The sequence below is a fragment of the Telopea speciosissima genome, chromosome 4 (assembly GCF_018873765.1).
Source record: "Telopea speciosissima isolate NSW1024214 ecotype Mountain lineage chromosome 4, Tspe_v1, whole genome shotgun sequence".
NCBI lineage: Eukaryota > Viridiplantae > Streptophyta > Magnoliopsida > Proteales > Proteaceae > Telopea > Telopea speciosissima.
The window spans coordinates 44310934-44326055 of NC_057919.1; the positions used below are offsets into that span (position 1 = coordinate 44310934).

General features: G+C 40.9%; 1 protein-coding gene across 1 annotated transcript in view; it reads left to right on the forward strand.

Moving 5' to 3' along the window:
• Positions 1-2107: 2107 nt before the first annotated feature.
• Positions 2108-15122, forward strand: part of LOC122658369 — a 100979-nt gene continuing 87964 nt past the window's right edge. Inside the window, exon 1 of the mRNA XM_043853295.1 lies at positions 2108-2347. Coding sequence (XP_043709230.1) covers positions 2223-2347 — 125 coding nt within the window. The 5' untranslated portion in view covers positions 2108-2222. The remainder of the gene's footprint in view (positions 2348-15122) is intronic.

Below are 15122 nucleotides of genomic sequence, written 5' to 3' on the forward strand. Positions count from 1 at the left end.
GGAATGGTGAATGAAAAGAAATGAAAGAACACCGGAATGGTGAATATGGGCTGTAAGCCAAAGAAAAGAAATGCATTGCCCTATAGGTTAATCACAAAGGGCTGGTCAGGCTAACCTTGGTGAGGGAGATGCGGGAACTGATTGGTCCTCTCCGACAACTCAATGGGTGAATCGCGGGAAGGGGTTAGAAGCCCGCACCAGGGATACATGTTGTAAAACCCCTGCCCAAAAATAGGGGCTAATTGAAATTTTTGTTGAAAGCCCAGAATCCGAGGTCAAGGCTACCAGTATACTGTGGTGCAATGGACCCAAGGTTGAACATAATGAGGTAGCCCATTGGTGAGGACCTACACACCATTAAGAAGGCAAACACAAACTCTTTGTGACTGTACAGCTCATCACAAAATGTACAAGCTAAGGAAGGTGCCATACCCTGATTCTAGGACCCTTGGACTTAAATCCTACTTCTAGGCTAAACTAATGATGGCCCTCATCACCTTGAATGTTTTAGATAAAGCATTTTTAAACCCAAATATCCATTTTCATGATTGGTTTGATAATGAGAACCCAATTCCATACATACATCTTAAATCCCAACATAAATGACAAATTCTGCTAATTTACAGATAGACCTTCTCTTAGTTAAAAGGATATAACTCTACCACCTGAACTTCATTTGAGTTGGTTCCAATTTTTTTAGAAACTAGACGCATAGGGATCCCTTTTGTTAGAAGACACCATTACTTAGATCTGTCTCTAAGTTAGTTAAAAGCTTAGCTCAAATTTCTATCAAAATGGGATCCTGCTGTTTTGACAGGTTGACCTTTATGTAATAAAAATAGCATAACTTCATAACCCAATCTTCATTTCATTTGATTCCAAGTTTAATAGAAACTAGATTCATAGAGATTCACTTTCCTAGAAGAAACCATGACCCAATTATGTCTCTAAATGGACTGAAATTTCATTTCAATCCAAATAATTCTGCAGATAAATTCTCTGGGCGATGGCACTGGGCGATGCAGCAAGGCCCAGTGACATCACCCAGAGTGGGAAATTGCTGTATTTTAATGTACAGATGTGTGGGGACCACCCATATTGGACATGGGCACTCTCCATAGGTTGAGGGAAGTTTGGGGGACCACCTCATACCCTCGGATCACTGTGGATCTCACCAGAGTGCCCGGAATGACTGAGAATCAGTCTAAAAATGCATTTTGAAAAGAGACCTAAGCAGCCAAACAGGCCTTAGTCATGGCCTGGCCTATAAATAGAGGGTTCTTGAGCTCATTTAGAACCCTTAATAACCCTGAAACTATGAGGAGAGAAAGAAGGGAGAAAGGAGAGAAAGAAGAGGAAGGAGAAGAAGGAAAAAGAAGGGAGAAGGAAGGGGAGCTGCTCCAGCCCTGCACCAGGCCTGGAATCGATTTTCTCAGACCTCTCAACCCTGCTCAGGTATACATCTGCACACCTATACCTGCTGCCCCCTTCTCCTCTTGTGTTTTGCTTGAATAACTGCTCTCTGCCAGCCCAGAATAGCTGGGGGAAACTAGGTATGGCTCCAGATCTGCCATGCAAGCTTTAAGCATGGAAGATCTGTGATTTTTGAACAAAAATATAATTCTGATTTGAATTTGTCTCCCCAAAATCCCCAATATACCTAACATTCTGGCTATGCCACCTATTGCAGTACGAAAGTAGGGTTCATACAAGATTTTCTTTTGGTATTCTACCAAAAAAAAAAAAAAGATTTTCTTTTGGTAGAATATAATATATGATTTCAGTGGCACAAATTTAAGGATTCTGATCCCAATACATGATTTCAATGGCATAGATTTAAGGCTACTGATGGACATTGAAAAAGTGGCTAAAGAGATTCCTTTCCACGGTTGAAGGAAAACTTTTGCAAAAAAAAAAAAAAAAAAAAAGAAAAAAAAAATTTCCCGCCACTCGAAGGTTTTGCTTCGTAGATAGCGCCGTCAAGTATCATGCCCTTGAGGGCAAATCCGTCAATGAGTGGCGCAGATAAATTGGCACCGGTTACCCCGTCCGTCCTCTCATTTCTCGGTTAACGCCTCTGTGTCTTTTTTTTTTGGGTAACTTTAATGCCTCTGTGTTCATTGTATGAGTTATTGTAATCTTTCATGCTTAGAGTTCACATGTTTCATTCAAAACTTCTCTGCATGGTTTGAGAAAACCCTAATTTCCTCAAAAAGTTTTCAATGGCGAAGAGGATGGCTACCAGAAGGGAGCTTTTGGATCGTTGGAGAGGCATCCAAGAGGAAGATGAGGCCTCTGGCTTGGATCCGTCTAAGCAGCGTCATCTTCTTAAGGCCAAAGAAGAATGGTTTGCCCTGATTTTTAATTGACTTTTCTGATCAAATTTCTGTTCAATTCGCTTTCGACCTTTTTTTTTAAACGACGACGAAGAAGAAGATTATGCTTTATGATCAGTCCTCTTTGGTTTTGATGCAATACATTCACCGAATTCAATGCCAGATTTGATTCATTTCAGTTGATAAGTTAGAAAATTTTGAACTTTGGAGGACTTGGTTGCTACGGTTAGTGCTCAAAGTACACGTTTTGTTAATCCTTTTCTTGTGGCCGTTACTGCTGTATTACTAGTTATGGTAAGTGATATTGAGAACCTTCTTCTTTTGTAGAAGAATAACTAGAGCACAAGTAGAGGATGCTATCTTTTGAGACTAAATGTCTTACGAATGCTTTGACTTTTGGACGGGAAACCACTCTTGAAATCATCTTGTAAATACAAATTATCTGTAGGAGTTAGTAGAAGGAGTAAGGTATATGATTTTGAAGAAAAAGTTTAAAGAGGTGAGAACATCATGTTCAAGTAACTAAATTCTTCAATTAGTCTGTTAATTTGAAGATAGATTCATTCTTCTTTATTAAGTAAAGCTAATCTATTCAAGTGAATGCATTTAATTGGGTGAGACTAAGCGTCCCTGGGATTTGTTGTTTGCTAGATTTGAAACCATGTTGAAGGGGTTTTTGTTGATATATTGAGAAAGAGAATTTGTTTTGGTTCCAACTTCAATTTAGTTTTCCCTGTGTCCAACATCAACTAGCTACTGACAGAACCAGTGGTGAGGGCTTCTAATGGCAAACCAGAAACCCAAGCTCTGGGATTAGAATTCAAGGTTGATCTACTAAAAGGATCTTCCCAGAAAACAAGAGAATGAACCAGAAAATTCAGAACTGAGAGATAAAAGGAGAAATTTAATTTCTAGCGGAACGGTGGTCAGAACGGATTAGAGTTCTGGTCAAATAGCCTACTGGGAAGGGCTACTGAGCAGCTCAGGACCAGCTACCTTAGAGAAGGAGCCAGCCCAACTAGTCCACTGCTAGATGTTTTAACAGCTTCACGATCGGTCCTTAAGTTCTTTTATTTTCAGTTTGTAGATCTTTTGACATATTTGTGGGCCCCATGAGGACAGGTGGCGTGGGATAGAGGAGATGCTGCCAAGAATTTTAAAGTTTCTATTTCCATGTATTAGCTATTTAGTTAGTAAGTTAAACTAATTAAGAGTTTTTATTTGCATGTACTTTCTATTTCCAAATATTTCCCATGTAATAGTTTATATTTTGTTTTGCTTGGTAGCCAGTTACTCCCCAGTCCCCACGCAGGAGGGAGCTTCTGTTCTTGTATTGCCATTGATTATTATCAATAATTAAAACATAGGGCTATAGTAGCCCACGGTTTTGGCAAAGAAAGTGTTATGTCTTCTTCAATGCAGCTCCAGTTCTTGTGGTGAAGCAAGAGCCAACCCTAGGCGGTGAAGCCTAGATTGGGTGGTGGTGAAGCTTTTGGTCATATCCTCTTCTCCCCTTCTACTTCATTTTTTCTTTCTTTCATCGTTCCAGCAGCTTTCTATCACTATCGTGGCCTCCTATTAGGTGATATCAGTCTGCGATAGGGTTATTCGACAGCATATGAGTTTGAACTTCATTAATTGATTCATGAGAACATAACCATTGGATTAGGCTGAGTTTGAGTATGTTAATCCCTACCCTTTCTACTCCATTCGACCCACACTTGAGCACCATCGCACTGATGGATTGAGAGTTATTCAAGTTCTCCTTACTTCCTATTTTCTGTCCATGTTCATATCTTCTAACAATGTCATTTTGCTTTGGTATCTTAACCACATACTCACCCCATTAGGACCTCTATTATATATTTCTTTCTGTCCCAGCAGAATTTCTGGATTGCAAGTTCTAATCATATTTAGTTTCTGTCATAGTCATAGTTTTTTGATTCACTACGATTCTGGTTTCTGTAGGTTTGCTAGTGTTTGTTTGTTGCAGCCTATCCTACCTCATCAATTGGTATCAGAGCTCATGGCTAGCAGTGATACACAAGCTTCTAATCCATTGAGTGTCCAAGAATCCTTAAATCACTCCACTGACATGATTAGGCACCTCACTAACCGAATGGCTATTATAGAGCAAAGGAGTCCTGACCCAATGGCTTAATTCTCTGTACCACCTAGAGGCAATGAGGAGACACAAGTACATTCCACTGCCAATAATGGCCAAAGAAGGGGACCTCAAAGAACATCCACACCAACACCTTCTTTTGAGGATCACGTTTGTGCATACTTTAGTGCTGGACTGCCACACTGTCGTATCAATGACTCACATTGAGTGTACTTGGAGCTAAAGGAGTACAACAACAAGCATGATCTGCGGTTAATCTATGACTGAGTTTCATGTTTGGCTGACTGTTTCGATTGGTATGAATTGACAGAGCTAAAGAAAATGAAGCTTGAATGAACCAAATTAGTAGGCCCTTTCCAGGATGGTGTAATCATTAATTCATTATGAGAGGCGATGACAGCAGAGGGGGACAGTCCCTAGCACTTGGCTCGAGATGAAAGAAGAATTGAAGGGCACGTATCTTCTGCCCACCTTCAAAGCATGCTTGCATGATCAGCTTAACTCACTGCGGAAAAACCCTATTAGTAGTTGATTACATGCAATATTTTGACGCACTTATCTCATGTACCATACTTAATGAATGCAATGACCAGTTGGTGTCTCATTTCAAATTAGGACTGAGACTAGCGATCCAGAAGGAGATGGGCGTGACAGACATCTATGACCTTTAGGATTGTTTTCAGAAGGCCTTACGTGCAGAGGAATTGTTGGAGGTTTCAAAGAGGCGGATTGGTTTTCAAGCGGGGAGGACAACAGGAAGTCTGCAGTCAGTGTGGTATCCGATAAACTCGCCACTTGCTCTACCAGGCTACCACTACATCCATTCCTACACATGCAAAGAGTAAGGGAAAGGGTCCTATGGCCAGCAGCAGTAGAATGCAATGTTTCCATTGTCAGGAGTTTGGACATCTTGCAAAATTCTGCCCTTTATGGCAATAGTTGAATGCAGTGGTTACTAGCACTATTGAGGAGGATGAAGAGTCGGAGGTTACCTAACCATAACCACTTGAAGATTTTGGATGCTGTCTATGATGCGGGCATTCAGCCAGCTTGCCAGGCCTAGCCTACCAGACCCTGTCAAGCACCCCACGATGTAGCATCTTAGGCCCAGGCCCAGGCCTCTTTGGCCCCCTGAGTAAGCCTGCAGCCCTAGGGTCCTAAGTGCTAAGTCAAACTACCATTTTGGGTGTCATTTAAAAAAAAAGAAGGGTTCCACCATGTTTACGAAAACAACGACGACAACAACTCAGCCTTATCCACTAAATGGGATCGGCTACATGGATCCCAGTGAAGACAAAATAATAAAGATAAAAGAAGAGAAAAGGAACACAACAACGATAGCAACAAATAAGTCTTATACAAACTAATTGGGGTCGGTTATGCGGATCCTTTCCTTCCAATAAGCTCTATTTGACATCATACATGAAACAAGACCTAAACTATGCATGTTTTTCTTCACCACTTCTCCTAGGGTCATTTTAGGCCTGCCCCTAGCTCTTTTAGTACCTTCAATCAGAATCAGTCACTCCTCCGAACTGGAGCATCCGAAGGCCTCCGTTGAACATGGCCATACCACCTCAGACGACTTTCTCATAGCTTATTTTGAATCGGGGCTACTCCCAAACCAGCTCTAATATTATCATTCCTTATGTTATCCTTCCTGGTTTTGCCAGTCATCCATCTCAACATCCTCATCTCTACTCTAAGGGTTCCACCATGTTTATAGGGCCTAAAGTAGGCTGTCCTGCAAGTTTCATGACGTAATAAGGTCATATGGCCACCGGACCCAAGAGCCGAAATTTAACATAAAAAATGCACCAACTCAGCCGAGATCTCGCCAAGTTACCAAGACAACTTGGTTTTTTGACTGACCAGCTGAGATACCGTGACCTCAAACCTTGGCTGATGAAGAGAGCGACATTGCAGAGGATAGGGAGCTTGGTAATATTATAGAGATTGAGATGGAGGTTGACACTATAGTCCTAGAGATCCAAGGAAACACATATCACAATGGAAGCTGAACCTGAGGTAGAGCACATTGAGCTTATAATTCCACCTTAGTTCTTGGGGAGAGGGGACCATGCCTTGAAGATTACATTCCTACCTATCATGAGCTACCGGAGTACTTGTATGGGCTGAATTTGGACATCCATCACATACAGTTGATGCAGTGTAGGAGTTAAGACCAACTACATTAGAGTTTTTTTAAGTGGAGAGAGCTGATGCAGTGTAAGACCAGCTACATTAGAGAAGGAGCTAGCCGAACTAGCCCACAACTAGCTGTTTTAACAGCCTTTAAACAACCCCATGATGGGTCCTTAAGGTCTTTTATTTTCAGTCTGTTTGGGTTCATGTGTGTTAAGTCACTTAAGCCCATATCAGGCCCAGCTATTGAAGTTATAACTTACGCCCAAGTTCTGTCCATGTAGCCCTCGAACCGCAGCAGTTAAGGATATCTTTTAACAGATTTGTGGGCCCCAACGAGGACAGGTGGCATAGGATAGAGGAGAGTTGTTGCCAAGATCTTTTAAGGTTTCTATTTATTTAGTTTCTATTTCCATGTATTAGCTATTTAGTTAGTAAGTTAAGCTAACTAGTTTCTATTTCCATGTATTAGCTATTTAGTTTCTACTCCCATGTATTAGCTATTTAGTTTCTATTTTCATGTATTAGCTATTTTTTTTCTCAGTCCCATCAGATTTGTGGTTTCCAAGTTCTAATCATAATTAGTTTGTGCCATACTCATAGTTTTCTGGTTCACTGCGATTTTGGTTTCTGTAGGTTTGCTAGTGTGTGTTTGTTTAAGCCTAGCCTTCCTCATCAGCTATTTTTAAAAAAAAAAATTTATTAATCCCAAATATTACCTGGGACCTGGGCCAGCCCCTAGATTTTTATTAAGATCCAAAAATAATAAGCGAATAGAAGGGGGGGACATTCCACCTAACCGCAACCCAAGGAGCAAAAACACTCTTGACCTCTTAAAAACAAAACCTTCCAAACCAGTATAGAAAAGAAAAGAAAACACCAAAGCTATTTTCTGAGAACAGGCAGTCCGGCCTTGTCTTCCCGAAGAATACTCTGAAAAGCGCCCGTACACAGACGTCCCTACTGGAAAGTAATAGAAGACCCACAAGCAAGATTAGCCAACCAATCAGCCGCCTTGTTACTTTCTCGATAAGCAAAGGACATGTAAGCCCTAGCAGCAGAAACTAAGGCCAAAACCTCCTGGAACCAGTATCAACCCTTCCATAAGTTACACCTCTTGTGGTTAACCATTCTGACAGTGGATGCGGAATCCGTGTTAACCACCAAGTCAAAGAAACCTAAGTCCTGGCACAGTAGCAAGCCATCCCTCAAGGCTCTTATCTTTGCAATTGAATTAGTGCAAACACCATAGAAATTAGAGAAGGCAGCCAGGACCACAACATTCGTGTCCCTAATAACCCCTCCGCTCCCTCCAAGGCCCGGGTTACCCCTACAAGCACCACCCACATTTAGCTCTACCGAGGGGAAGGGTGGATACCAAAAACTGGGAGAGGGCGTTTCGGCTTGGGTGTTGGAGCCAGGAGGCCAGAGCACTGTAGAATTAAGCCGTCTCTTAAGGACCCCAACCGACCAATCTTGGATGGTAACGGAACATCCTTCACCCAGGCTTTAATGCGCTCAACTATTGAACCAGCAGTATGCCTATTTTCCCCATGCCTTCTATTGTTTCTCTCCTTCCAAAGCTCCCAAACGATCAAAGAAGGTCAGACACCTATAATATAAGCACTTAAGCTGCTACAGCTAGCCAAATCCTGCTAAAGTGAGATACGACTTCTGATATCTTGTGAGGGAAGAGAAGAGATGTCAAAAATACAAGAGAAGTAGCCCCACACCTTAGAAGCCGTACCACCAGAACCCAGGCAGTGATCAGTAGTCTCCCTCCTTGGACTCCCACAACAATTGCATTTGGAAGCCAGGGGAATACCAACCGACATTAGGGATTCATCCGTGGGGATCCTTTCATTAAGGAGCTGCCAAGAAAAAAATGCCACCTTCAAGGGTACAGATTGATTCCAAATCCACTTAGCATAGGATATCACAGGTGAAATACTCCGCACTTCATTCCAAGCCGATCTAGTTGTGAAACAACCATCACTAGAAGGGGTCCATACTAGAACATCCTTTCTATCTGACAGAGCAAAATTATCAAGAGTAATGCTATCTCTTCTTGCTGCTGTATCAATGTGGGCCAAAATGTCCTGCCTCCAAGTGCCGTCCTCCCCCAAATCATCCTTGACACACAGCTCCGTATCCACTAGTAGGCCGTTGTCAACATAGTCGATCAGAGGGCCAGCCCCAGTCCAATTATCAAGCCAGAAGGAAATATTGCCAGAGCCCAGCAACCATCTCCATTTATCCATCAAAAGCCCCTTAACAGCCAGAGTATTACGCCAAGATCTTGAGCCAACTCCATGCGACCCAGCCAGAGCAACATGAAAATTCCTAAAGAACTTTGCCCTAAAAAAATTCACTCCATAGGGAGAATTTTCAGACAAAATCACTCCTCATCAGCTACTTTCTTACAAAATCCGAGAGAATTCTCAGAGGAATCAGCAGGTGCGACAGTGGAGTCCTAGTGTTACTAGGATTATTTTCCAACAAACTAGAATTCAGAGATTTAGAATGGGAACTTGAAGAATAGTGCATATATCTCAGAGAATAGCCAGAATAGAGATCAGGTATGAGAAACTCTGAGAGAATTCTGAGAGCAAATAGCAGGTGCAACAATCATAGTGTTACTAGGACTGGTATCCAACAAATTCGAATATAGAGATTCAGAATGAGAACTCGAAGAACAGCAAGAATAGAGATCAGTTGTGTAATTTTGGTTAAACAGATTAGGTACTAGATAGATATGAAAGATTAAAACTATCAGAAAATAACTAGAAAAGAAAGGAATCGCAGGGTACTAGAATAGTGAAGGACTAACCGAAAATAAATAGAAGAGATAGGCACAGGAATCTATATTTGATCAGTCCTTGGAATCCACCTAGCATCTACTGAGTAGCCACCAAGCAAAACTGAATTCACATCTCTTTCACAGTTAGAAAAACTGTTTTCTATTGATTATAAAAATGGGGGAGGCTGTAGCCCTTACAACTATATAAAATTTAGAAATAGACTCTAATAATCCTAAACTGATTTGGAATTCAAACCACTATTTGAAATAGCCAAATTAGACATTGTTAAGAGATATGTAACACGATAGGGGGAGTCCCCCTATCGTGGTTTCCTTTTATTAGTTTATGTCTTTAATTGTTAGTTTCCTAGTAAGTTATTGTTTTAGGCTTTAGGTTTAATTAGGTAAGAGTTATATTCCTTTTGTAATTTTGTTTTGGCTTAATATAAATGTGTTGGCTGGTACGGTAGAAGTGAAATTCCATCGTAAAGCCCTTTTCTCCCATTGGTCTCTCTTCTTCTCCATCTCTTTCTATCTCTTCTCTTTGTCAGGCACTGGTTACGAGTTCTAGGATTCTTTACATGGTATCAGAGCAGTAACCAATACCTGGTTCTCTTCGTGATTGCCGTTTTGAGAGTCGTCTAGGTTTCCAGTTTGAAGCATAGTTGGAAAACCAGGTTTTGACTCGGGCGAGTCACCCGAGTTGAGTCAAAATTTTAGAAAACCTGGTCAAGAGTCATGCAGACTCGGCCAGCTTAAAAAATGACCAGACTCGGTTGAAAATCGTCCGAGTCAAAATAAGACTTGGTTTTTCACCCGAGCCACAACAAACTTGGCGATTCTCGTCATTTTAAAAGCATTCAATTGGGTAGTTGAGTCAGTAAACCAATAAATAAAACAGGAAAATGTAAAACCCTCTAGCTTCCCTTGTCTGACGTCAATGCTCGACTTCGTTGAAAGGACGAAGCCCTAAGGCTTTCTGCAATTTCTGGCAGCTCTACCATGAAGCGTCACCTCCATTCTGTCTGGCTGAAAATCTGCAACTCTGGTGGTGAAAACAGGATTTTCAGTTTGGTGAAAGCATGTCTCTCTCTCGGTAACTCTCTGAGGGTTAATGCGCTCTTGCATTCCTGCAGCCAGATACCTAGGGATTCTACCACTTCTGCTCCCCGTTTAACTTGTGCCCATCCTTGACCTTGAAGCCCAATTTTTGTTACTCCGTTTCCTTATGGATCTCTTGTTTATTCATGGTGTTACTTGAGTCTAAGTGAATTGCTTTTTATTTTCTTCCTTTCTTTATACTCTCCCCACGGAAGTACAGTGCATTTGACATTTTTAGTGTCCCCATTAAGGATGGTTCGTACTATCCTATCTAACCAATTCAATGCTGACAAGACAAGAAAGAATAAAAAAACTATTAATAAACTCAAAATTCATTGATAGGTCATTCCCTGAATTATTTTCCATACATTTTTCTGTATATTTTTTTGAATTTGTATTAATTTATATATATTTATTATATTTAATAAAAAAAAGTGAGCTCCGAAGGATGGGGTTTTGTTATCTTTTACAACCATGAGCTGTATGCTTCATCTATGACTTATGGAACTGCAGGAACAACACAGGAAACTGACCTCTGGAGACTCAAAGAAGGAATCCATAGGCACTTCCATTGGACTGCAGGAAGCTAGATAATTTGATTGACTGTGAGGAGCTGAGGAATTGGATCACAAGTCAAGAAATTCATCCTTGGCCGTGGGAACTATATTATATTTTGCTGGATATTAGTACTATGTTGGAATCTTATGAGTCTGTAAATATTGTTAAGCAACCTAGACCTTTGATACAGCCAGCCCATAATCTGGCAAACTATGCTAGGACAGCGCCACTTTCATCAGATAGCATGTCTTGTAATATTTCAGTTATGTTTTAATGCATTTTTATTTCATAAAAAAAAAAAAAAAAAGACTCGCCTTGACCAGGTTTGACCAGGCCGAGTCACTAGGTTTTTGAAAGACGAGTCGTGTCCGAAAACCTGGTTTTCCAACTACTTTGAAAAAGGGAACCCTAGTTCATAGAAGAAGAACTAGGGTTTTGTATGCTGATGTTGCTGATCAATTCATGTTGATTGAAGTTTATTGATGATGTTAATTGAAAACCTGTCGTGTCTTGGTAACCAGTGTTCTTGATGGTTCTTGAAGATTTATTTGCTTAGTTGGTTACCTTAACCTGCTATTTGATGCAATCGAGATTGCTGGTGATTTCCTGGTCCAAGAAAGTTGCTGTTCTTGGCAGGTTACTGAAGATGGTAATGTGACGATGAGTGGCCGCTGTTTCCCCTTGATTATACCTGAATCTATTCCTCTTGGCGTGTAACTGTCGGTCGTATGTTGTCGTTTTAATTATTTGCAGCTATTTTTTGTCATTGTCGAAGGCGTTTACTTGGTAACCAGTGTTCTTGATGGTTCTTGAAGATTTATTTGCTTAGTTGGTTACCTTAGCCTGCTATTTGATGCAATCGAGATTGCTGGTGATTTCCTGGTCCAAGAAAGTTGCTGTTCTTGGCAGGTTACTGAAGATGGTAATGTCCCCTTCTGGCATGTGTGTTTGCAATAAATTCCTTGGTGATTGGTGTTTTGATCGATCGAAGAAGATGAAGAAGATTTATATACTGCTGGTTTTCTTGGTCGTCAAATTCTAGTTGATTGCTGTTGGAGCTTTTCTGTTGCTGAACCCCTTCTGTCTTCGATTATTGCTACCACTGCTATGGTTTCTGATATTTGCTGGTTTGAAGGTTTGGTCGATGGAATCGATGACTGTTCTTGCTTTTTGTTTGCTGATCTGGGTATCGATTTGCACTTGTTGAAGATAGTCACCATTGTGTTGATTATGCTTGCTGATCTCTTGCAATTTGTGATTAGCCGTGGTTTTCTTCTCGTTGCGTGAAGGTCTCAATCTCCTTGGTTCTCGTTCCAGATGGTTTCATGAGGAAGAAGACTTCCTCTACAAATTGGTAGGATACAACAAGTTCTTTGATTGCTTTCCATATTCCTTTGTCCTTTATTTCATTATTTGAGTTTTCCATTTATACTCCTCGTATTAGCACTAAGTCCCTCATGTCCTTATTTTACTTTTCATTCCAAGATTACCCTTTTGCCTTGGGTGTTATTTGTAATTAGATTTCATCTAAATTACAGATATGCTTCTGCCATTCCCCTATTTATCTATCCAAGAGCCACTTTGAAAAATTCTAATTAATTACTAGATTGCCTTATGTTTTACCTCTCTTGGGTGGATCAATAATTGGGTTTTAAGATTGGGATTACATTGGGATTGATGGATTAATTACAAATTTGCCATTATCTAGCATTGGTGGACCCCAGATCGCGTTGGTTTGGGATTTTATTTGCTATCGTGAGGGGTGCTTCTTTATTGGCAATTATATGTGGCTGCTCTTGATTGAAGATTATTGGGATTTTATTTGTTATGGGATGGTATTTATTGTTGCCATGTATTGGTGGAATATTCTCTGAATTATTTGTTCACATGTAATGCTACACGTGAGGGGGAGATTGAAGATGTCTAGTCTACTGTCTGTGAAGATGTCTACTGCAAGCATTTTTATCTGAGATTTTTTGTTTTTTTTGGTGTTTGAGACTCAGGAGGGAGTATAATTGTTGTTGGATTGCCTTCCTTGAGAAGGGCTTTTGTGTAGCCATTGTAATGTAAGGTTAAATCACGAATGATCTAACCCCAGGAAGGATCTTGATCTCAATAAATAAATTTCAGATTAAGGGAACAAATCAGCAATCAAACCAGAAGATAGAAGAGAAGATGGAGGGATAGAAGGGTAATGTGGATAGGGGGCTATCTCAGCCGTGGGCTTCTCACCCTCAACTCTCTCAGTTGATCTCTCAGCCTTTCTCAGGACAATGGGTTGCAAAAAGCAAGCTTCGTTTTTTTCCATTCATTCTATTCTTCAAAAACTTACAATAAGGCCTCTATATATAGTGAGGGCTTAACCAAAATAGTAGTAGATACTTGCTTGATGAGAAGTCTTTACAAGTCATTCTTTGAGAAGTCGCTTACAAGTCTTGATGAGAAGGTGCTAACAATGTATTCTTTGAGAAGGTGCTTACAAGCGGTTGATGAGAAGGTGCTTACAAGCTACTGATGAGAAGCTGCTGCTGAGAAATGGCTTGATGAAGACAAATTGGCTGGTCCAATTCTGTCCCAAAGTTAGGGATTGGTTAGGTTCGAGCTGACTGGTCTTGGCTGGGCCGGTTCGATTGTATGTCAGCCCATGCATGGGGCTGGGATCTACATCAACTCTCCCCCTCTTAGGAAAAATTCGTCCTTGAATTTTGAAGATGCTAGGGGTAAGCTTGGTGTGGTGAATGTCAAATTTCTGTCCATACAAATATTCTTGCAGCTCCTTGAACATACAAATGTAATCCAGAATGTGGAGTTCGTTCTTCAAAGTACTTTGGTGGAATAACAAATTCCACGTGTTCAACTTCCACATCATCCACTGCCTCAACTTTGCTTGCTTTAAATTCTTCAATGTAAGTCTCAACATTCGGACCATCAAGAGCTGACTCTTTCATGACGGCAGAAATTGCTGGAACTTCAACATTAACTTCATAAATGTCATTGTTATCATCCAGGGTGTCTTCACACTCTTCTCCTTCAAGGGCAGCATCAACAACCCAATCATCATCAAGCTGTGGTTCACACACCAACATCTCCGGAATCGATTCAATGGCTGTGATCATTGAGTCTATCTTCTCTTGTTGCTTGTCATCATGTGGTTGATAATCAGGATCAAATTCATCACCATATTCATGCTCATCTGGATATGTAGCTTGCAAAACTCAATGAGGTGGACGTGGTACAGGCCTAGGAACACGGTTCACTGTAGGTTGTTGGCTGTTGGCTTGTGATTCCCTCATCTCTTTAATCTTTCGGTCCATAGTAGCAGGCTTATCGGACAGTTGCTGGACTGCTAGGATGAGTTGCTCCTGACTAGCATTATCCGTCAGCGGATTGGAGCTTGGTTCTCCCATAGCTCTGGTACCAATTTAATGTAAGGTTAAATCACGAATGATCTAACCCCAGGCAGGATCTTGATCTCAATAAATAAATTTCAGATTAAGGGAACAAATCAGCAATCAAAACAGAAGATAGAAGAGAAGATGGAGGGATAGAAGGGTAATGTGGATAGGGGGCTATCTCAGCCGTGGGCTTCTCACCCTCAACTCTCTCAGTTGATCTCTCAGCCTTTCTCAGGACAATGGGTTGCAAAAAGCAAGCTTCATTTTTTTCATTCATTCTATTCTTCAAATTCTTATAATAAGGCCTCTATATATAGTGAGGGCTTAACCAAAATAGTAGTAGATACTTGTTGATGAGAAGCTGCTACTGAAAAGCTGCTTACAAGCTGCTGCTGAGAAGGTGCTTACAAGTTGCTGATGAGAAGCTGCTGCTGAGAAATGGCTTGATGAAGTCAAATTGGCTGGTCCAATTCTGTCCCAAAGTTAGGGACTGGTTAGGTTCGAGTTGACTGGTCTTGGCTGGACTGGTTCGATTGTATGTCAGCCCATGTATGGGGCTGGGATCTACATCACATTGGAGCTGCACTTTTATGGGCTTTTGTGTAGTCATTGGAGCTGCACTTTTATGGGATTTTGTGTAGCCATTGGAGCTGCACTTTTAT